The sequence below is a fragment of the Equus quagga genome, chromosome 12 (assembly GCF_021613505.1).
Source record: "Equus quagga isolate Etosha38 chromosome 12, UCLA_HA_Equagga_1.0, whole genome shotgun sequence".
Taxonomy (NCBI): domain Eukaryota; kingdom Metazoa; phylum Chordata; class Mammalia; order Perissodactyla; family Equidae; genus Equus; species Equus quagga.
In genome coordinates, this window is record NC_060278.1 from 40,388,485 (window position 1) to 40,411,096 (window position 22,612).

The 22,612-nt window shown below is 41.1% G+C and overlaps 1 protein-coding gene across 1 annotated transcript in view; it reads right to left on the reverse strand.

Annotated features, from left to right (window-relative positions):
• Positions 1-1,857: 1,857 nt before the first annotated feature.
• The window catches only part of DNAH14 (dynein axonemal heavy chain 14), a 390,346-nt gene continuing 369,591 nt past the window's right edge, over positions 1,858-22,612 (reverse strand). The window contains exons 80-85 of the mRNA XM_046678097.1: positions 21,403-21,599; positions 16,561-16,673; positions 15,486-15,625; positions 12,394-12,557; positions 2,466-2,612; positions 1,858-2,073 (exon numbers count right to left, since the gene is read on the reverse strand). Coding sequence (XP_046534053.1) covers positions 1,858-2,073; positions 2,466-2,612; positions 12,394-12,557; positions 15,486-15,625; positions 16,561-16,673; positions 21,403-21,599 — 977 coding nt within the window. The remainder of the gene's footprint in view (positions 2,074-2,465; positions 2,613-12,393; positions 12,558-15,485; positions 15,626-16,560; positions 16,674-21,402; positions 21,600-22,612) is intronic.

Genomic DNA, 22,612 nt, shown 5'->3' on the forward strand with positions numbered 1-22,612 from the left:
GATCATTTGTTTGGGATCCTCCTGGACACAGGGAATCCGAGGGCGAACCCGGAGCCTGCCAACCGCTGCTTGAGTCGAGGCTCTCGGTAGTCAGAGCTGGAACGGGTGAGTTGAGGGTCCAAATCACAGATAATGGCTGTGTATTTAACATTTGATGTTTGAGAAAATAGAGAAATGATCAGAACTATCGTAGATTCAGTAAGACTTTCAGATGGATTTGTATTAATCACAAAAGCATCTGTACATTTGACAGTATGTGTGACAGCACTTGTGTGTCAGCGAGATGAGGTCGGACACTCATGTCTGCATCGCTTCCCAGAGTGACCAGCAGCGCAGGGTGGGTGTGTCAGAATATGCCCCGCCACAAGCAGGTTAAAATATCACATCGTGTGATTCTTAGCTGGATTTTTACTTTTGTACTGTTGGGAGGAAAGGCTTGGTGTGCTGGCATTCTCCATAATCATGGACTGTTGTAGTAAATCATGGGGAAACCTAAAACTGTTAGCAAATGAATTGGAACAAATAGGATCCCACCTTGTGTCTTTTGTTAAAATCCTGTACTTTATCATGTTCTTACTGATTCCTCAATGACAGGGACGAGGTCTTTATAATTCTTTTCTATAGTGCAGTGTGCAATTAGGCTCTTAGTGTATGTGGTTTTTTTTATGATGTTACTTTTAGACAGTACAATTTCTTAGACATAAAATTAAGTAGATGTTGGGGCCTGCCTGGGGGCATTGTGGTTAAGTTCACATACTCTGCTTCAGCAGCCCAGGGTTTGCAGGTTCAGATCCCTAGTGTGGACCTGCACACCACTCAAGCCATGCTGTGGTGGTGTCCCATATATAAAATAGAGGAGGACTGGCACAGATGTTAGCTCAGGGCCAGTCTTCCTCAGCAAAAAGAGGAAGATTGGCAACGGATGTTAGCTCAGGGCCAGTCTTCCTCACACACACACAAAAGTCCATGTTAATATTTTGTTCATGGCTGTTATACGATCTAGTTCTGGGTATGAGCCCCCCACCCCCCAGAGAGGATGGAGTGTTGATTTTCATTGGTGGACACATGGGATGTGTTTTCTGCCAGTGGGCCCATTGCCAAGATAAAGTGACAATGACTGTGGCTTTGAATCCTAGTTCCGCTCCCTCTCAGCGATGTGAGCTTGGGCAGGTAACTTGGTCTCTCGGAGCACCAGTTTCCTCCTGTATAACGTCTGGCTGATAGACCACGTAGTACATAGATGGTTTGAGGATGTTACGGGAGTTCTTAGTGCTCAACATAGTGCTCAGTAGTGAAAATCCTCCCTACAGAAACATTTTGATATTAATCCAGTTTGCTGAGTTCTCAGGATTGGTTGTTAGGTGGGAAGAGAAGTTCTTGTGAAGTCAGCAAGACTGCGTTTCTCTAAGGGGAGAGGACCCTCAGCTGTCTCAGAAGTCTCCAGTCAGGCCGGCTGTGTCATGTTCTCTGTTTGCTCAGAGCAGCTGGAGAAAGTTCCGAAGACCTGCTCTTCACGTGTGTATTTGATGGGTGTGACTGCAGAAGTCAGTGATTGGGGTCAGAAAGTTCATAAAAACATGGCCTGCACCTGGCCAGGCGCAGTGGTTTCACTGCTGTGTGTGTCCCAGGACAGCGGTCACCTGAGCTGGGGCCCAGCGCCAGACACTGATCAGAATAAAAAGCAGCCGGAAGGTTCTGTGCGCGTGGCAGTGTGCACGGACAGGTGGAAGAAGGAGACTGCACCTGTCAGATCTGGCTGGACACACACATGTTTTTATGAAGGGTGTGGACTACACGTGAATGTCTTGAAAGGTAAATCTGATTAGAGTCAAAAATTAAATGGTTTGGGCTGGAAGTTTATTTTTCGTTCTCCTCACACAGCAGTGCGACCTGCATTGTGATCCAGTAACTAGGAGGTTTCCTTGTGGATAAGTACACTGATGTGAAAAAGTTTGAGGGTGAGCCAGTAGTTGTCAAAATTCTTGACCTCTCAGGTGTCTGATAAACTGGACATTCAAAAGTATAGAGTTCTGAGTCAGTCTGGTCAGAAGCATCTGGTCGTTCAGTAGAAATCTTAAAAAGAAAAATCCAATAGTCAAATTGCATAGTTCAAACCAGTACCTCACATTTTCTATATGCTAGATTTGGGGGATTTGTTACGAATTAAATACATTTAAGGTTAGGTGGTTATGTAACTGCATATGGAAATTATGCCTGGAGAATTTTAATGAGTAATTATCAAGGCTTTATAGTACATACTCTTGAGAAACAACATTGGATGCAGGTATAGCATATTTTTAGACTTTAGCAACATTTTGGGCTATTTTCACTGTTGTTTGCTGTCTGAAGTATATGAGAAAATTTCCATGGTGAAATCACAGGGAATGGGGACTAGAAGAATGGTTCATGTCACCGAGGGAAAGCTTGGAGGTGTAAGATGTCGTGATAAACATTTGGGTGGTTACCTTTGTTGGCAAGAAGTATATTTCAGGAAAATCACAGCACATCTCATGGGGCAGCGATTCTTCTAGTATTTTTTCTTCATGATTCCACCTCGCCCCCTCGATGAATAAACCAAAAACACGAACTCCAGTGTCAGGGGGGTCTGTGCCCTAAAGTCAAGGAAAGGCAGTGTCAGTGGGTTCCTGGGCAGGATGCTCCATCTGGAGCTCAGGCCCGGAGGGGGTGCTCCCCAAGGTCTAAGGCGAGAACTTTGTCCTGCAGCTTGTAGGCTTTGATGATGAGCCTGGAATGGAAGCACTTCCAACACCTCAAAACTCCAAATTTCTACCAGTATATTCCTTAGCCCAGAAGAGAGCAAGAATAATCACAAAAGGAGTCAAAATACACTGCGCTCAGATTTTGTCACCTGCTTCTACCATTGTGGCTACAACTATACATGTAGGCTCTGGAAATTTAAAAAGTCTAAGAAGGGTTCCATATCATGTCTTTGAATGATACGAAAAAGGCTAAGTGAATTTCTGATAAGTTTTGTGAAGTAGAAAATGTAGTTGCCAGCAGTTCCCTCTCCGGTGACTCCAGCTGTGCCTGGGGTGGGCTTGGAAAGCAGTGTGCAGCCCCGCACGTATGTGGAGGGCTGGGTGGCCCTGCACGAGGCCCCCAGGAGGGCTCTGGCTTCTCTGACTGGGCAGGTCCCTGGGAGAAGGATGGGCACAGCTGTCTGAGCCCACCCTCCAGGCAGCCTGGTCCTTGGGGCCCTGGGCTAGCGCGTTTGCCCGTAAGCTGCAACGTGGAACGGCTGAGCTGCAGTGTGGAGCAGCAGAGCTGTGCTCACCAACACTTGCTGAGCTCTGCACTCTGGGAACTTGTCTGTACCTGGAGGTGCAACCTGAACTCATATAAAGCACCTGGTATTTTGACTTATTCTTATAAGAATAAATGAGACTGACTCAGTCTTATAAAAGACTGACTGGGATTGCTTTGTATAATAACTCTTGCTTCTCTTTGACTTTTATGTAAATCCAAAGTTCCATATGCTGCATTTGCTCTGGGATTGTCCTTTCATGTAAGTCTTGGAAGAAGTCAATCTAAGGCATTTGACAATGTGGCTTCCATTTATACTTGACTACAGTGTACAGCGGTCTTTCCTCCCAAAACTCACATTTTAGGTAATTCGTAAACAGCTCATCTTGGAGACATTTAACTCTCCAAAGAGCCACTCAGAATAAATGTAAGGACTCTTACTTCACTTAACCTGAAGCAGATCCTTGGTATACAGCAGAATAACCGAGAACATCTGATGGGAGGTTGAAGACAAAAGTCAAAGCTGGGAGGTCAGTACATACCCCCTTCTCTTCCCCTGTGCAGCCTGGGAAAAGGCCCCAGCGAACACCTGCTTCTCTGTAGCCTCTGCCGGGCCAACAGGCCGTGTCGGAAGAGGTTACAATGGGCCGTAGAGTCAACTTCACTTGGGTCAAAGCTTATGATCTGAGCTCTGTGATCTGGAGAAGGCCCTTCCCCCTCTTTGAACTTTAGTTTCCTGAGCTATAAAATGAGGGTAATTTTTGAGGATTAAATCATGCAGATAAAGAGCTTAGCATAGTGTCTGGCACACAGTAGGTGCTCAGAAATGTTGACCAATAAGCATCAGGGCCGTGATTACTGAGAGACTGATTTTCTGGAGGGCAAGAGCCTGATTCTGTTTGTCTCTGAACTTCCAACACCCAGCACGGTTCTGGACACACATAGATTTTTTCTGGTGTACAAGACAATGACTGAATATATGTATATATTGTAAAATCATCCCCACAACAAGTATAGCTAACATTCGTCACCATACATAGTTACAATTTCTTTTCTTATGATGAGAACTTTTAAGATCTACTCTCTTAGCAACTTTCAACTATAGAACACAGTATTATTAACAATAGTCACCATGCTGTACATTACATCCCCAGGGCTTTTATAACTGCAAGTTGGGGCCTTTTGACCCCCTTCACCCATTTTGCTCACCCTCTACCTCCTGCTTCTGGCGACCACCAATCTGGGCTCTGTATCTATGAGGTTTTGTTTTGTTTTGTTTTTTAGATTCCACTTATAAGTGAGATCATGCAGTATTTGTCTTTCTCTGACTTATTTCACTTAGCATAATGCCCTCAAGTTCCATCCTTGTTGTCACAAATGGCAGCATTTTCTCCTTTTTTATGGCTGGATAATATTCCATTATATATTAGAAAGTAGATACTAAGAGTTCTCATCACAAGGCAAAAAACTTTTTTTTTCTTTATTTCTATATGAGATGATGGATATTAACCAAAATTATTGTGGTAATCATTTCACAATATATGTGAGCCAAATTATTATGCTGTACACCTTAAACTTATACAGTGCTTTATGTCAGTTATATCTCAATAAAACTGGAAACAATATTCCATTGTGTGTGTGTATATAAATATATAAATATATATACCCCCCCCCCCCACATCTTCATCCATTCATCCATCGATGGGCACTTGGGTTGCTTCCATGTCTTGGCTACTGTGAATAATGCTGCAGTGAACATGAGGGTGCAGGTACCTTTTTGGGTTACTGTTTTCTTCAGATAAATACCCAGAAGTGGGATTCCTGGATCATACAGTAGTTCTATTTTTAATTTTTTGAGGAACCTTTATATTGTTTTCCATAGTGGCTGCACCAACTTACACTCCCACCAACAGTGTGTACAAAGGTTCCCTTTCTCCACTTCCTCCCCAACACTTATTTCATGTCTTTTTGATAATAGCCATTCTAACCGTGATATCTCACTGTGGTTTTGATTTGCATTTCCCTAATAATTAGTGATGTGGAGCATCTTTTCATGTACCTGTTGGCCATCTGTATGTATTCTTTCAAAAAATGTCTATTTAGATCCTCTGCCTTTGTGTGTGTGTGTGTGTGTGTGTGTGTGTGTGTGAGGAAGATTGGCCCTGAGCTAACATCTGTTGTCAATCTTCCTCTTTTTGCTTGAGGAAGATTGTCACTGAGCTAACATCTGTGCCAGTCTTCCTCTATTTTGTGTGTAGGATGCTGCTGCAGTGTGGCTTGATGAGCAGTGTGTAGGTCCACACCCAGGATCTGACCCTGCGAACCCTGGGCTGCGGAAGCACAGTGTGTGAACTTAACCGCTACACCACCGGGCCAGCCTCCTCTGCCCATTTTTCAATCAGATTGTTTGTTTTTTTTTGCTATTGAGTTGTATGAGTCAAACACATATTTTTAAGTGAATAAATTAATAAACAAATTGAATAAATTTCAAGTTTAAAACACACCTGAAATTTAAGTTTCTTCCACTTCAGCATCCTTGCCAAATCATCACTTAATTTCTCCTAAACACCCAGTGACAGGGAATTCCCCATCCACAAAAGGACATTCCATCATCACTGGCGATTTAGCCCAAGTGAGTGCCCTCTCTGCTGAATGAGTCTTTCCCTTGGAGCTCCCACTCCTTGGAGTTGTACTTCTAGTAGAGTTAGAGTCTGGTTCTTCATGTGCCCCGTCTTGAAATACTTCTTTTCTCCTCAGAGTCATCAATAGAATAAATTTCCCCAGTTCCATCCTTCTCCCAATATGGTTTCCGACCCTCAGTGATCTGGATGTTCTCTGAGTCATCTCCAAGTGCAGTCTGATGAGTGCTGAGCAGAGGACCAGCACGGACCGAGAGGCCAGACCATGCATGAGTGCTGGCCTCCTCCCCCAGATCCCAGGAGACAGAATGGGCATTTTAAAAAGAATAATTCATAACAGCACTGGAAAACAGGAAGTATTCCCCAGGGATCAGAAATTATGAGACTCCCTAAAAGATGGGAGACAGATTGATTAAGGAAACCACAGTCAATAATATGCACGGTAAAAAGCAAAACAACAACAAACTGCACACACAACAACAAAAAGCCCACAGGCTAATCTCATGTACGTATATTGATGGAAAAATCTAAAATAAGATATTATAATTAATATGATTCTACCTTAGGAAATCCTTTAATATAATTAATCATATTGATAAAGGTGAAAAATCACGATTCTCTCCACAGATGTTGAAAAGATCTTTCATCACATTTAGCTTCCATTTTACATTTAAGAAATATTAATAAAGTAAGAATATACCTTATAACAAAATAAACTCCAGACAGATCTATCTGTTCAATCCACCATATTAAGATGACAAAGGATAAAAACTATCTCATTATAACAATAGGTGCAGAAAAAGCATTTAATATACTCAATACCTATTTATGATAAAAAAAAAAACCTCAGCAAACTTGAAATAGGAGGAAATTTTCTTCATCTACAAAAAACCTATAACTGCCAGAACATGATGAAATAGTAAACACTGTTCTCTGAGTTTTAGGAAGAAGACAAAGATTACTATTATCAACTCTTCCACTGAACATTGTACCGGAAATAAATTAATGTTCTAAATAATAAAACTAAATAAATGTTGAGTTAAATTTATGCTATAGAAATTTTAAAAGATCTAAATAAATATTCATGATTGAAAGTCTCAATATTGTTAAGAAGTCAATTTTCCAAAAATTAAGACAACTTTAAAGAAAAACAGCAAAGTTGAAGGACTTTATACTACCAGATAATGATTATTATACACTACAGTAATTAAAAGAGTGTGGTGCTGGCACAAAGATAGACAAATAAATCAATGAAACAAAACTGAGATTCTAGAAACAGGCCCAGCATGTACAATTACTTGATTGATGACAGAGGTGAAGTAGGATGAGGATGGCCATTCAATAAAAAAGAAATGGTGCTAAGTCAGCTGGATACTCATACGGAAAAAAACAACCTTTGACCCAACCTCACTGCACTCAAACTCAATTCTATGTGGATCATAGACCTAACTGTGAAAGGCAAAGCAATATAGCTTCTGGAAGATAACGTAAGAGAATATTTTCATGACCTTGGGATAGGCAAAGATTTCTTTAAAAGAACACAAAAAATCACTAACACCAGAAGAAAAGATGGATTCACTGAATTTCATTAAAACAAAGAAAAGAGTCACCATTAAGAAAGTAAAAAGGAAAGCCATATACTGGGAGAAGATACCTCCAGTATACATATCAATATCTGACAAAGGACTTATATCCAGAATATGTAAAGAACTCCTACAGATCAATAAGAAAAAAACAGCCTAATGAAAAAAGTGGGCAAAAGACTCAAACAGGAATTTCACAACAGAGGATGTTCAGATGTCAATAAGCATATTAAATGGTGCTTGACTTCATTAGTCATCAAAGAAATGCAAATTAAAACCATAAAGAGATACCAATATATACCCATCAGAATGACTAAAATTAAAAAACTAATGATACCAAAGTGCTGGCAAGATGTGGAACAATCATACATGACTGGTGGGTCTGTAGATTGGTATGACCACTTTGGAAAACTATTTGGCAGTATTTACGCCAAAGCTAATCATAGAACTATCCATTAAATTCCCCCCATTAAACTCCCAGGTATATAGCCAAGAGAAATGAGTATTTATGTCCATCAAAAGACATATACAATAATATTAAAGTAGTTGTAATAATAACAGTGCCAAATAGAAAACAACCCAAATGTCCATCTGTTGGAGTATAGATAAGATAAACTATGGTATATTAATACAACAGTGTACTACAGAGCAACCAAAAAGCACAATTACTATATACAAAATAGGGATGAATCTCACAGATTTAGTGTTAAGCAAAAAAAGCCAGATCCAAAATAGTATATCCTGAATAATCTCTTCATAGGAAGTTCAAGATAGGAAAAGCAGTCGAGGATGATAAAAGCCAGAATAGTGGTTACCCTTGAGGGGGCGTTAACTAGGAGGGCACATGAGGGAGCCTTCTGGGGTGCTGACAACAGTTGTTTAGGGCTTGATCTGAGTGGTTGAGTGGAGTACTTAAGATTTGTGTCCTTTATTCCATGTATGTTATACCTCAGTGGAAGTAAACAAAAAGAAGCTAGTAAGAGAGTAATAAAATAAACCCAAAGAAAGCAGAAGGAAGGAACTAAAAAGGTAAACAGAAATTAAAGAAAGGAAAGCAAGCAGACAGAAAACACCATTAGAGTTAATTAATAAAGGCAAAATTTGGTGTATTTGAAAAAGTAAATGTAATAGACAAACTTAGCCAGTTTAAATTAGAAAAAAAATTAGAAATGAATAAAAGGATGTGTAATACAGACTTTGGCTGGCCTTTGTCCCTGGTTCCTGGGAAGTGACCTCTAAACCCTTGGAATTTGTTATTGGTGGTGGGCTCTTGGGACCACCCCTGAAGGTTTATGCTAACGAGGTGACTCATGGTGGTGTCCAGATAGTTTATGCTAATGAGACGACTCAGGATAGGGGCTGCCTATGCCCGAAAGAGCAAGCATTAGATCAGAGGGTTGGGACAGTGAGCCAAGTGATATCAGCCTAAGCTCTGGGGATGGGAGAAGACTGGAGATTGTTCACCCATGTGGGTGATGATTCAATCAAACACGGCTATGCAATGAAACCCCAATCAAAAACTGAACACTGAAGCTTGGGTGAGCTTCCTGGGTTGGCAATACGTCATACACACATTGCTACACATCCTCGCCAGCAGGGTAACACATCCCTGAGGACACAGATGCTTTGTGCTTGGAGCCCTCCCAGTGCTAGACTCTGCCCTGTGTATCTCTTCCTTTGGCTGGTTCTGATTTGTATCCTTTTGCTATAATAAAACTCTAATTGTAACTACAGTGCTTTCCTGAAGTTCTCTGAGTCTTTCTAGCAAATTATTAAACCTGAGGGAGGTTTTGGGAGACCCCCAAACTTGCAGGTAGTGTCAGAACTGTGCCCTTAGCCTCAAGTTTGGCTAACCCCAGGTAGAGGGCTAACTACAAAGAGTAAGCTGTAGGGCTTTAAAAGTCCTATTCACAATAGTAACATTTATAAAACACTTAGAAAAACAATCTAACAATGACTTTCTAAGACCACCGTGAAGAAAACAAAACTTACTCAAGGACATACATGACCTGAATAAATGGAAAGATGAACCATGTTTCTATACGGAAAAACTCAATATTAAAAAGATAGCAACTCTTCCCCCACATTTATACGTAAATGTACTGCAAACTGATCAAAATCCCAACAGTTGTTTAAAAAAATGAAATGTGATAGGCATATTCTCAAATTCATCTAGAAGAGAAAGTGTGCAAAAGTCAAGATAGTTTTTAAAAGGAACAATGAGTTTATGGATTGGAAGACAACACTGATATCAATACTGCCTAAAGATCTACAGATTCAATGCAATACCTATCAAAATCCCAATGACATGTTTTGTAGAAATCTATCCTAAAATTTATATGGAATCTCAAGGACAACTGAATAAACAAAACAATCTCGAAGAACAAAGTTTGAGGTCTTACACTTCCTGATTTCAAAGCTTATTACAAATTTGTTTTGTTAATCAAAACAGTGTGTATTTGGCATAAAGACAGACATATAGAATAATGGAACAGAACAGAGAGCCCAGAAATAAACACACATATATGCTTAAATGATTTACAAGGGTGCCAAGATATTCAATGGGGAAAGAACAGTCTCTTCAACAAATGGTGTTGGAGAAATTGGATATCAACATACAACATGGACCATTACTTTACACTGTATACAAAAATTAACCCCAAATGGATCAAAGACCTACACTGAAGAGCTAAACTATAAAACTCAGAAGAAAACACAGGGGAAAAGCTTTATGACATTGGATGTGTTAATGATTTCCTGGATATGACACCAAATGCACAGACAACGAAAGAAAAAATAGGTAAATTGGGATACATCAAAAACTTTTGGACATCAAAGGATACTATCAACAGAATGAAGAGGCAACACACCAGTTGGGAGAAACTATTTGCAAATAATACATCTGATAAGGGATTAACATCCAGAATACATAAGGAACTCCTGCAATTCAACAACAACAAAATCCTGTTTAGGAAATGCGTAAAGGACTTGAACAGACATTGATCCAAAGTAGATATACAAATGGCCAATAAGCACATGAAAAGGTGTTCAATATCAATAGCCATTAGAGAAATGTAAATCAAAACCACAGTAAGATACCACTTCACATCCATTGAGATGGCTACTATCAAAAACCAGAAAAATAAACAAGTATTGGTGAGGATGTGGAGAAATCAGAACCCTTGTGCACTGTTGATGGGAATTAAAATGGTGCAGGCACTATGGAAAATAGAATGGCATTTCTTTAACAAATTTAACAGAATTGCCATATGATCCAAGAATTTCACTCCTAGATATATAACCAAAAGAAGTGAAAGCAGGGACTCAAACAGATATTTGTACAGCCATGTTCATAGCAGCACTGTTCACAATTGCCAAAAGATGGAAACAGCACAAGTGTCCACTGACATGAATGGATGAACACAATGTGGTGTTACAGACTGAATGTTTGTGTCACCAGCCAAAGTCGTATGTTGAAGTCCTATCACCCAGTGTGGCTGTATACAGAGATGGGGCCTCTAATGAACTAATTAAGGTTAAATGAAGTCATATGGGTGGGGTCCTGATCTGATAGGACAACGTCCTCACAAGAGGAGGCCTGAGAGCTCTCTCTCTCCATGCACACGGAGGAAAGGCCAGTGAGGAGAGAGCAGAAGGTGGCTGCCTGGAAGCAGGAAGAGTGCTCTCAGCTGGCGCCCTCATCTCAGATTTCCATCCTCCAGAATTATTAGAAAATAAATTTCTGCCGTTTAGGCCATCCCGTTGGTGGTGTTTTGTTATGGCAGCCTGAGCTGAGACGTGGTATATACAGACAATGAAATATTATTCAGTCTTAAAAACGAAGGAAATCCTGTCGCATGCTACCCCATAGAAGAACCCTGGAGAAATCATGCTATGTTAAATACGCCAGTCACAAAAGGACAAATACTATGATTCCATTCACGTCAGGTTCCTATAGTAGTGAGGTTCATAGAGATGAATAGTAGAGCGCTGGTTGGGATGGCTGGAATGGGGAGTAAGTGTTTAATGGGCACAGAGTTTCAGTTTGGGAAGATGAAAGAGTTCTGGAGACGGATGATGGTGATGGTTGCACAACACTGTGAATGTGCTTAATGTCACTGAACTATACACTTAAAAATAGTTCAAATGGTAAATTTTATGTTATGTATATTTTGCCATAATAAAAAATGGAAAAAAGTAATAAAACAAAAAGTTGATTTAAAAAAAAGGAAAAATGAGGACTGACTTGCTCTACCAAGTGTCCACACATAACTTTAAAACCTCTTGACCTGTGGGGCGCTGGTCCTGGAGTAGAAAAATAGATTCCTAGAACAGATTGGAATGTAGTGAACAACGGCGGCCCTTCAAATCAGGGGGCAATGGGGGGAGAGTGACAGCCCTGGGGTGTGCCCCCACCGCAGCTGCCTCCTCAGGTCATTCTCGGCGCCTTTGCTGAGGGCCCCGAGGGTCACTGCAGGCTTGTGGCGGGGTGGGTTCTGCTGGGAACCTGGCTGAGCTCTGGAATGAGCGCGTCCCTGGTGGCAGGCAGCCGAGCTGTGAGCAGCCATGAGGAGGTGTGCCCCACTGATTTGAAATATCACCTTTAATCCTGATCTCAGCAGCATTCAGTCTTCATTTATAACGGGGGATAGTTATAAAGTTCATTTATTGTATTTATTTAAATCTTTTATTCCTTGAATTTATTTATAATTCTATCTGCTACAGAAAGAGTGGGAGAGATGAAGTTTGGTGGCATTTGGACTTGAAGGGGGACTGTGCCTTCTCTATGCTGCCTGTCTGGTCCCTGGCACGTGGCAAGTGCTGAACAAGTTTGTTGAAGGAATGACTGACTGACAGAGGGAAAGAATGAATGATGGCTCTTTCCAAGCTTGTAAGTGCTCCAGTACCTTAAAGGCTCTCCTGACTATGCTGAGCTTCTTCTGGACGCTGGTGGAGAACTCCTCATCTTCCACGTCAGTGGCGTCAGAGCTCACATGGTGGGTAAAGCCGAGGGCGTCTATCGAGATTCCTTGGGACCTTCCATGGTCTTGAAGCACAGCAGCGAGGAAGGCTTTGGAGAAAACACACACCGACAAGTTCCTAGTGATCTCAGGGATTCAGGGCTGTGCACTTCCCAAAGTTTCTTGGGGTTAGCAACATGGATGTCTCACGGGGAGGGAAGAGTGGAGAAGAAAGGGAGTCAGGAAACGCAAGAGCTGGGCGGTAGGAGAGCGGAGATCCAGCCGCCTCACTGGGGCCTTGGTGATGTTGCTCTGGCCAGCCGGGTGAACCTCCTGGGGAATGTGGGCTGCTTTTGGAGGTCCATTGCCCCTCCTGTACTCATTCTGGGTGTAGAGGGGCTATAAACTCTGGCACCGTATCTACTTCTGACCCAGTTTTGGCTGATCAGAGTACCTCAGACTCCTGGCAACAAAATGGGTCCCAGGGGCAGTACAAGGCTCAAGTGTGTCAGAGTCTTTCTCAGGAAATGACATGGACATTCGGGAAAGGAAGTCTCTTTTCTCCTCTGGAGTTGTTAAGCTGTTTGTGGCCATTTTTTCCCTTGCTTGCATGGAGAAAGGCCATGTGCAGCAGGAAAAAAAATGAGACCAAGATAGAGTGAAAACAGCTAAGATATGAGGAGGCAGGCTGAGAGTGACACAGAAGACAGTGGACTACCTGGATTCAGCCATGCCTGAACCCGGAACCCCTTGACTTCCTTTCCATTTATATGAGCCTAGAACTTGCCCTATTTTGCTTAAGCAAGTTTGGATTGTGTTCTGTATCTTGATACCAAGATACCTAACACAAATCTTAATTGCTCTTCTTGCCACCAGCTCCTCTTTCCCTTGTGGAATCCATTCTGCATAAATTGTCAGTTTAGTAGCTTCGTCCTACTTCTTGATCATGTAATGCCCCTGCCCAGAATCTACCACACCAGTGCTCACAGACTGAATTTTAGTCTCCTTTCCTGGGCAATTAAAACCCTGCCCTATTGGCATGTCATGCCTACTCTGCTGCTATATGAAATATCCAGAGGACAATGCACCTGACTTGAGGTCTTTGCTCATGCCATCTGCCTTGGATGGTCTTTCCTAGATTTCCCTATAGTTCTTCAAAGCCCGAGGAGCCGGCCCTACAGGCCCACCCAGGCAGAGGTGACCCTGCCCTCCTCTGTGCGCCTCTCAGACAGTTGCAGGCTCCAGGAGACAAGACCTGGGTTTGGCCACCTTTGTGCCTGTGGTAGTAGCCGTCACACTGTGGCCTTGTCTGAGGTGCCCAGTGACTGCTGACCACGGTCTCTGTCTAGCCCAGACATCTCTCCTGAGCTCCAGCCCCGTATAACCAACTGCTTGCCAGACGTGGTGTTTGTATTCTCCGAACAGCTCAAACTTGACAAGACTATCATTTTATTCCTCATCAACGTGCTCCTCTCCCTGTGTTCCCTGTTTCAGTAATGACAGCAGCATCCACCCATCTGTCCAAGCCACGAAGCTGTGAGTCATGTTTACCCCTTCCTCCCTCCCAGCCCATCCCCTCAAACATGGAGTCCAGTTGGTTCTGCTTCCTAACCATCCTTCTAGTCTTCTACCCCACTACCATTGTCCTACTCCAGGTCACACCAGCTCTTGCCTAGAGAACAAAGCAGACTCCAGCCTTGTGCTTTTCCAATCTGCCCCTGCCCTTCTTCTGTGCTGCAGCCATCAGATCATGACGTCCCTTGCCTGAAACATGCCAGTGGTCCCCACTACCGCTGGATGGAGTAGACTCCCTTAGTGCGTTTATCCAGCCCCTGGGAGCCTGCCCATGCCTATCTTCCCAGCTTTACCCTATGCCATCCTCTCTTTGTGAGTCTTTCACTCTGACCATAATGAACATTTGGTTTCTGTAATGTGCTTTTTTCTCTCTCACCTCTGGGCCTTTGAATGGTATTCTCTCTAATAAGGATGCTATTTCCAGGTTAGTGCAGAGGTCAGTTGTAAATTTTCAAGTCAGACAAGCTAAATTCAAATCTTGGTTCAGTCACTTACTAGCTGTGTGACTTTGGGCAGATTACTTAACTTTTCTGTGCCAAGGATTTCCTATTTGAAAATAGGGATAGTAATAGTAAGAAGTCTAAGAGATTGTAGTCCTTAGAACACAGCCTGGCACCCAGTAAGGTCTATGTAAGGGTGTGAATTGTTCTCTTTTTCTGTCCCCCTCTGGATAACACTTACCTGGTAGCATGCTTCAAGACTCATCTTAGAAGTTATTTCCTTGGTGCCCTTCCCTGACCCTTAGTTTAGGTCCCTCTGTTTTATGCTCCAAAAGTATTCATTCATTCATTCTTCAAATATTTATCCAGAGCTTTTGAGGTGCTGAGGGCTCTCAGGTGCTGGACACAACAGGGCGTGGAACCAGCCTGCTCCTGCCCGCACGGAGCTCACAGCCTCGGGCCGCCCTTTACGATTCCTGTTACACCCCCGACTGCACATCGTTGTAACACCTTCTGGTTGGATGTCTGTCTTTCCTGATGGGCATTTGTGCTGAGCAGGTGGGGCCCAGGACCCAGCCAACACTCATTCATTAATTCGTGTTAAATCAATAGATGAATGGAAATGGCTGAAGCGCAGAATAACGCCTTTGGGTAGGTGCCCATCTCCAGGAGTCCCCTCAAAATGTAGTGGCCTTTGGGAGGGAGCTGGTGTTGGCCTTTGACATCACAGAATCAATGGCCTAGAGATGAGCAAGTGAGACACTCGCCACGGTGCAGGCGAGGTCTGACAAGGATGGTCTATTTTGGTGTGTGAGGAGCTAGGGGGAGGGAGGGAGGTGGGTGGGGAGGGAGAAGAGAGACCGTTCTGGTGCATGTGAGAGCCCTGGTACCTGTAGGGGTGCAGGGGCTGTCTTTTGGGCCTCTCATCCTAAAGGGGAGGGAGAAAGAGAGAGTGGTGGTGGAGGGACTGGGTCCAAACTTACCTGAGCCAGGTGTGGGGCTGGCCCTGCTTCTCATGCTCACCTTGTGGAAAGAAGAAAGCTGGGAGCCAGTATCTTGCAGGAAATCCTTCAAGGAGATCACTCTTCTGATCAGCAGAGTCTTTGCGTTTTTGGCTAGATGATGGAACATGCTGCTTCCAAGTTGAGATAAATTTCATATACCTATTTGGAGGCAGACCACAGGTCGGGGTGGTTAAGGGCATAATAACTGCACGCTCTCCCAAGATCAGAGCAACTTCCTCCAGCCCCTTCTAGGTCCCTCCTTTCCTTTTCATCGCAAGCTCTCCCCACTCAGGACCCTTGTCCTGTGCCTTAATGGAAGCCAGCTATGGCTTTAAACCTCATGAGACCACACAGTGCTGGAAGGCCATGGATTTGGGTAACAAGGGATGTTGTTATTATGGCGGGAGTCCTGGCTGGGCCTTGCAGAGTCTTGTGGTTTGTTTTTGAGTTACTGACCTCTCTAAAGGTATATAGTAACACTCGCTTATAGTGAAATGGCACAAAGGCAGTTGGCACAGACTTTGGAACCAGATTTTCTGGGTTCAAATCTCAATGCTTCCACCTTCTACTTGTGCGAGCTTGGGCAAGTTACTTCCTATCTTTGTGCCTCAGTTTCCCCGTCTCTAGAAGGAGGCTGATGATGAGTGATAGCAGGTACTTCCCATCACAGGTTACTATAGCATTAAGTGAGTGACAGAAACACACTGGGGCACTCAGCAAGTGGCAGCCACCCTCGAGCTTTTCAAATTATTTTGTATTATGTTTTAAACACATTTAAAAATTGCATGTAGCTAATTCTTATTTCTTTTCATATTTCCCCCTGCTAGTTTCATGAGACACAGCGTAGAATAATGGAAAGAGAAATGTACTAGGTTCTGGTTCTGTCTGTCTTTCAGAGTCAAGTGAGCTTGGACGAGATTCTCAGCTTCTAGCTTTCCCTTTCCTCATCCTAAACGGAAGCTAAGAATTCTTCTCTAGCTTAATTCACATGTTGTTGTGAGAACCCAAAGAGGCCAAGCATGCGAGACTACGTTGTAAGTGGTTAGGCTCTAAGAAAAAGTCAGGGAGAAAGGTGAAGCGGCTTTCATCCATACCGATGATGTAGTGCAGTGTAAGCCATTTTGGCCCAGGTGTTGAAGAAATTCAGTCGCTGGATGAGATCATTGACCCAGGAACTCAGGGGCTTGCATGACTTGTAGGCGTGTCTCTGTGGGGATTAGAGACAGGCACATCGCCGTCATTAGATTTGTCTTTAAAGTGTACATTCAATGGTTTTTAGCATATTCATTGAGTTGTACAACTGTCACCAGAATCAAGTTTAGAACATTCTCATCACTTCAAAACAAAACTCGCCACTCCCTTTAGCGTTCACTTCCTAAATCCCTGTCATACTCAGCCCTAGGCAAACTCGAATCTGCTTTCTGTCTTTATGGATTTGCCTATTCTGGATGTTTCATGTAAATGGAATGATATAATACGTGGTCTTTTGTGCCTTCTTTCACTTAGCATAATGTTTTCAAGGTTCATCCATGTTGTTGCACACACCAGTACTTCACTGTTTTTGATGGCCGAATAACATTCCATTGTATAATGTGTTTGTGTATCTATATATTTATATATCTACCACATTCTGTTTGTCCATTCATCAGAAATATTTTAGTTGTTTTCATTTTTTGGCTATTATGAATAATGCAGCTATGAACATTCATGACAAGTTTTTTTGTGGACATATGCTTTGATTTCTCTTGGGTATATACTTGGGAGTGAAACTGCTGGGTCAAACGGTAACTCTATGTTATTTTTTTGAGGAACTTACAGACTGTTCTCCAAAGTGGCTACAGCATTCTGCATTCCTGTAAGTAACATATGAGGGTTCCAATTTCTCCATATCCTTGCAATGTTTGTTATTATCTGTCTTTTTGATTCTATCCATCCTAGTGGGTGTGAAATTGTCTCTCATTGTGGTTTTGATTAGCATATCCCTGGTGACGAATGATGTTGAGCACCTTTTCACATGTCTATATAAGTTTTTAATTTGGTATAGGATTCAGGGTTTTGGGAAGAGCTGGCGCAGACTATAAAGGGAGAATTTAACTTCTGGAGCAAAGGTTTTTGTGTCCAATCTCATGCTTATCTTTTAAACAATCCTTGTTAATTTCCTACTCTGTACTTCCAGAACTTCATGGCTGATTTTATTCATGTTCTAAGAAATTTTGTTTTTACAAATTGATTTTCTGCTTAAGGCCATGATCCAGCAATCATTTCATCTTTTTGTTTTGTTTTTATTTTTTAATTTAAAAATGTCATTCAATTTTGTTCTGCTTATAAAAGCAATATATTCTCATTGTGGAAATATGAAAATATAGAAAAATATAAGGCAGAAATAGAAGTCACTCATAATTCTATCACTCAGAGGAAATCTGTTATTTTTGTATATTTTCCTCCAGTTCTCTCTCTCTCTCTCTATATATATACACACACATACATACACACAGAGTTGGTTCTCCTTATTTGCGGTAGTTATGTTCTGTAAAGTTGTCATGAACACTGCATCAGTGAATACTGAACCATTGTTCCTGCTCATATTTTTGTCAACCAATCAACACATAATCTTGTTTAATGTGTGTTTGTGTTTAAAGACATCTTATCTGTTTATTGTTGATTCATTAACATTGCACTCATGGCCAACAGCTCTGTAGTTCATGAGTGAACAAAGCTTATCCATTTTCTCCATAAGGCACTTCACAGAATTCTTGTGCATAGGAATACTAGACAACATTTCAGCATTATGTTTGGGAGCCATTTTAAACAGTGAAATGACCAAGAAAAAACAGAAAAATGTAAAAAAGCTGGCACTAAATAAACAGTGAAAAGAACACTTGTCTACACTAGGAGGGCTGGAACAAGAGGGCGGAGTGTCACCTGCTTTGATCTCAGCTAGGAATGTGTACAGAGGGGGACTCAAACTTTTCACCACTTGCACATGTGTGCGAATGGCCACAAAAGCACTGTGACTGTAGATTTGGGGTTACAAAAAAATTTTTCAGGTAGGCAAATTCACAAAAATGTAATCCACAAATAATGAGGATTGACTCTGTGTGTGTGTGTGTGTGTGTGTGTGTGTGTGTGTGTGTAGCTTCATTGTTATTTATGAGCATCATCCTCATGATGCTTGTAGCTGTAGCTCATTAACTTTCTCTACTGTATAGTCTATTGGATGAATATACCATATATTTATCCATTCTATTGTGAATGACACAAGTGAGTTGTTTTCAGTACTTTACCATTTTAAACAATGATCTGAATATTTTTATACGTGTCTCTTGATACCCATGTGCAAGGGTTTACATACTTATTATATAGCTGAGATCATACTGTATATGCAATTTGAATGTTTAAAAAGTTCTTTATTCACAAAACCATATAATGAGCATTTCTCCCTCCTCTACTACTGTGGAAGTTATTCGATTTATTTCAGTTGTTTTAGTGGTTACTCTAAAAATTATAGCATGCATACTTAATTTGTCAAAGACTAAAGGTCAATATTAATTTTAACCTCCTCCTTGATAATACAAGACCCAAAGTTTCCATATACTCCCTGACCCTGGCTTAGGTGTTATTGTTGATTGTTTTTATTCTCAGTCTTTCCATTTCAAATTGTTAAACATTCTATCCTTCTTTATCGTGGACATTAGTATTGCTTTATTTTTGTCAGAATTTATTCACTACCTCATTTACCACTTTTTCCCTCTTCATTCCTTCTCTCATTTCAGAGCTTCCATTTCTTATCTTTCCTTCTGCCTGAAGTACATCATTTAGAGTTTCCATTAGCATTTGCTAAGCCTGAATTCTCTGTCTTTTCTCTTTTTGGTCTGTTTTATTTCATCCTCATTTTTGAAACAAAAGTTTTATATATACAGTTTTGGTTTAACAGTTCATTTCTTTAAACATAGTGAAGATACCATTTCCACTCCCTTGAAAGTTACCTTTTTTCCCCCAGCTGCCCTTAAGGTTTTTCTTAGATTTTCTGCAGTTTTATTAAGATGTGTCTATGAGTAAGTTAAAAAATTTTTTTTTATTTTGCTTGGGATTTACTGAATTTCTGACATCTATCAATTCTGGAAAATTCTCAGATCTTATCCCTTTAATTATTACCTCTGCTTTATCCTCTCCTCTCCCTCTGAACTTCAATTAAACTTATGTTGGACCTTCTGACTTTTCCCTCCGTGAATCTTAACAGCTCTTTCTTGAGTTTCCATTCTTTTGTCTCTTTGGGCTACCTTCTGAATACGTTCTTCTGATCTATTCTCTGGTTTACTAATTCTCTTTTCAGCTATGTCCAATCTCTTGCCAAAGCTGTCCACGGAGTTTTAAAATTTATTTAATGTATTTCTCATTTCTGGATTCTTATTCAAATCTGCTCTGTCATTTTTAATAATTTCTTGTTCCCTGAAAAATATGTGGCTTGTTTAAATCTCTTTATTCCTTTAAACATAGTAAGTATTTTGTTGTAATCTATGTCTGATAATTCACATATCTGACATTTTTGGGTCAGTTTGTACTATTGTTATTTCTGCTGCAGTTCTCACTCATGGTGCCTTGTTTTTGTGTATGCTTGGCTATTTTTAACTGATTGCTCATTCTCCTTGCAAAATATTTGTGAGATTCCCTGAGGCTCAGAAGGAAAGTTTCTTCTCCCAGAGAGACTTTGTGATCGCTTTTCCAAGCGTACTTTACACTAAATCTGGGCTGCAAATCCTTTAAAGGGGGACTTTGTAGTTTACCATGGCTCAGGAACAGGTTTTCTTTTCTCCCCTCTTCCCCCTACCTCACATTCTTTTTTGTGCAAAGGCAACTCTCTCTTGCAGACCCCTGGGGGGGGGGGGGTTGAGGCTTACTTCTGGCTCACCTTTCATATGAACTTGTGTATGTGTGTTATTTCTCAGACACCTCTTGGGGTGGGCCTTGGGATTGGCTTTTTCCCCTCCCCCACAAAAAACCCCAAAACTGAACCGCCCTTTTGTTAGGATTAGCAAATACTCTCAGGGAAAAACAATTGGTGTGCTCCCTTTATATTTTCTTGCTTTGAGTTTTGGCCTGTTAATTCTTCACTACATTTCAGCTCTTTGATGCATTTGGTAATATTAAAAGTTTTCAATCAGGCAGTTCTAGTTGCTTTCATGGAGAAGTTGGTCCTATTAAGCTACCTTGCCATTACTGGAAAAAGAAGCTCATACTTTCTTTGGAAACATTTGAAATTTTATACTATTTAAAAATCATGAATATGACAAAAAAATCAAAATAGTACAATCAGATACAATGACACATAAAATGTAACATCAAAGCCTATTTCCCCACAAAGACCCTCAAGTCTCCCTCATAAGGTAACTATTGTTAACAGTTGTTGGTGCGTTTTCTTCCAAAAGTTTAATTTGGATTTCTTGAATCTAAAGAATACAGGTGTTTTTATAAGCACATATATGCATGACAACCACATATGTTTTATATAAGTGTATATATATATGTATATGTATATGTTTTTATCTTTAAAAATGATGTATTTTTCTAAAACTTTAAAAAAAATTTAACATCTTAGAGATCTTTCCATGTCAGCACATACCTCACTATTTAGATATATCATAATTTTCCAACCAGATTCCTATCAATACATATTCAAGCTGTTTTCAGCTTTGTGCAATTATAAACAGTTGTGTGATAAACACCTCTTAGATAAATTTATTTAAGAGGCATTCCCAAATTGCCCCCTAGAGGTTTTATTAATATATTCTCACACCAAAAGTATGTCAGCAAATTTCAATGCTTAGCTAATATTTCATCGTGTGCACACACCATGGTAAACTTATCCTGTCCCGGGAACTGGTACATTTATTTCAATCAAGCAAGTAAATAATAAATAGGAAAGAATAATTGCTTACCTGCCACAATGTAGGCACTCTGGTATTAAGAAAAGAATCATAGATTTCCTCCAATTCTTGGGTGAGGATGATCTCTCCTTTTATAGCAAGCTGAAGATCTTTCAAGGATTTATGTATAACAAACAATAACTTATCAAATCGTTCAATTTCTAGGCTCAAAAAAGTTAGCATGGCACTATGGACAAGGGGATCATAGCCTAGGTTAAAAAAAGAGACAAAATTATTATATCCTTCAGATAAAATGAGGCTTTACATGGAGAAATATAGGCTTTGGAAATTAAAGGAATTTCATGTGTCTAGACCAGGGATCAAAGCGCATTTTCTGCAAAAGGCCAGTTAGTAAATATTTTAGGCTTTGTGGGCCATACTGTCTCTGTCACACCTACCCAGCTCTCCCACTGCAGTGTGAATGCAGCCATAGATAATATGGAAATAAATAAGCATGGCTGTATTCCAATACAGCTTTATTTGTGGGCACTCAAATTTGAATTTCATATAATATTTATGTGTCACAAACTACTATTCTTATTTTGATTTTTTCAACCATTAAAAGAGTAAAAACATTTTAGTTTGCAGGCTGTCCCAAAACAGACAATGGGCTGGATTTGGCCCGCAAGTCCGAGTTTGCCAACCGTTGATCTAAACTCAACAATAGTACTGTTTTGATAGACTACTGCCCAACATTTGGTTCCAAAATAAATCTTTTTTAAAGGGTTAAAATATGAGTGTTGAAAACTTAACTGGACAATTTACCACAGTCCGATACTTCAGCCCCTCAGAGCTGGGCCTGGAACTCTGGACAACCAGGTTTGCTTGTCTCCTCTGGGCCTGCCCTCCCTCCCCTTAGTTCCTCAGGTCAAGACGTCTCCCATCAGAGGGCCCATCTAAACCTCATTGCCCAAAATGCTGTTCCAGAAGGCAGAGAGGCAAAAAGAAAAGAGAACTAGAAGCTCTTTAGAGTCTCTTCTCCTTTATGGTTTGCTACAATTATTATTTCTGCACATTTAGTCTTGGGGCCATGCCCCCACTCCCCCAAGCCCTACAGCATCACTTTCTTCTCTGATCCCCATCTCCCAACTTGGAGACAGAAAGGAGTAGTAGAGATTTAGCTTTTATCTCATCTCAGCCTTTCACCTCTGTGGTACCTCTGTGTGCCAGAGTCCATCCCTGAGGAGGCGGAGGTGAGGGAAAGAAGCTGAGGTCCCATGCT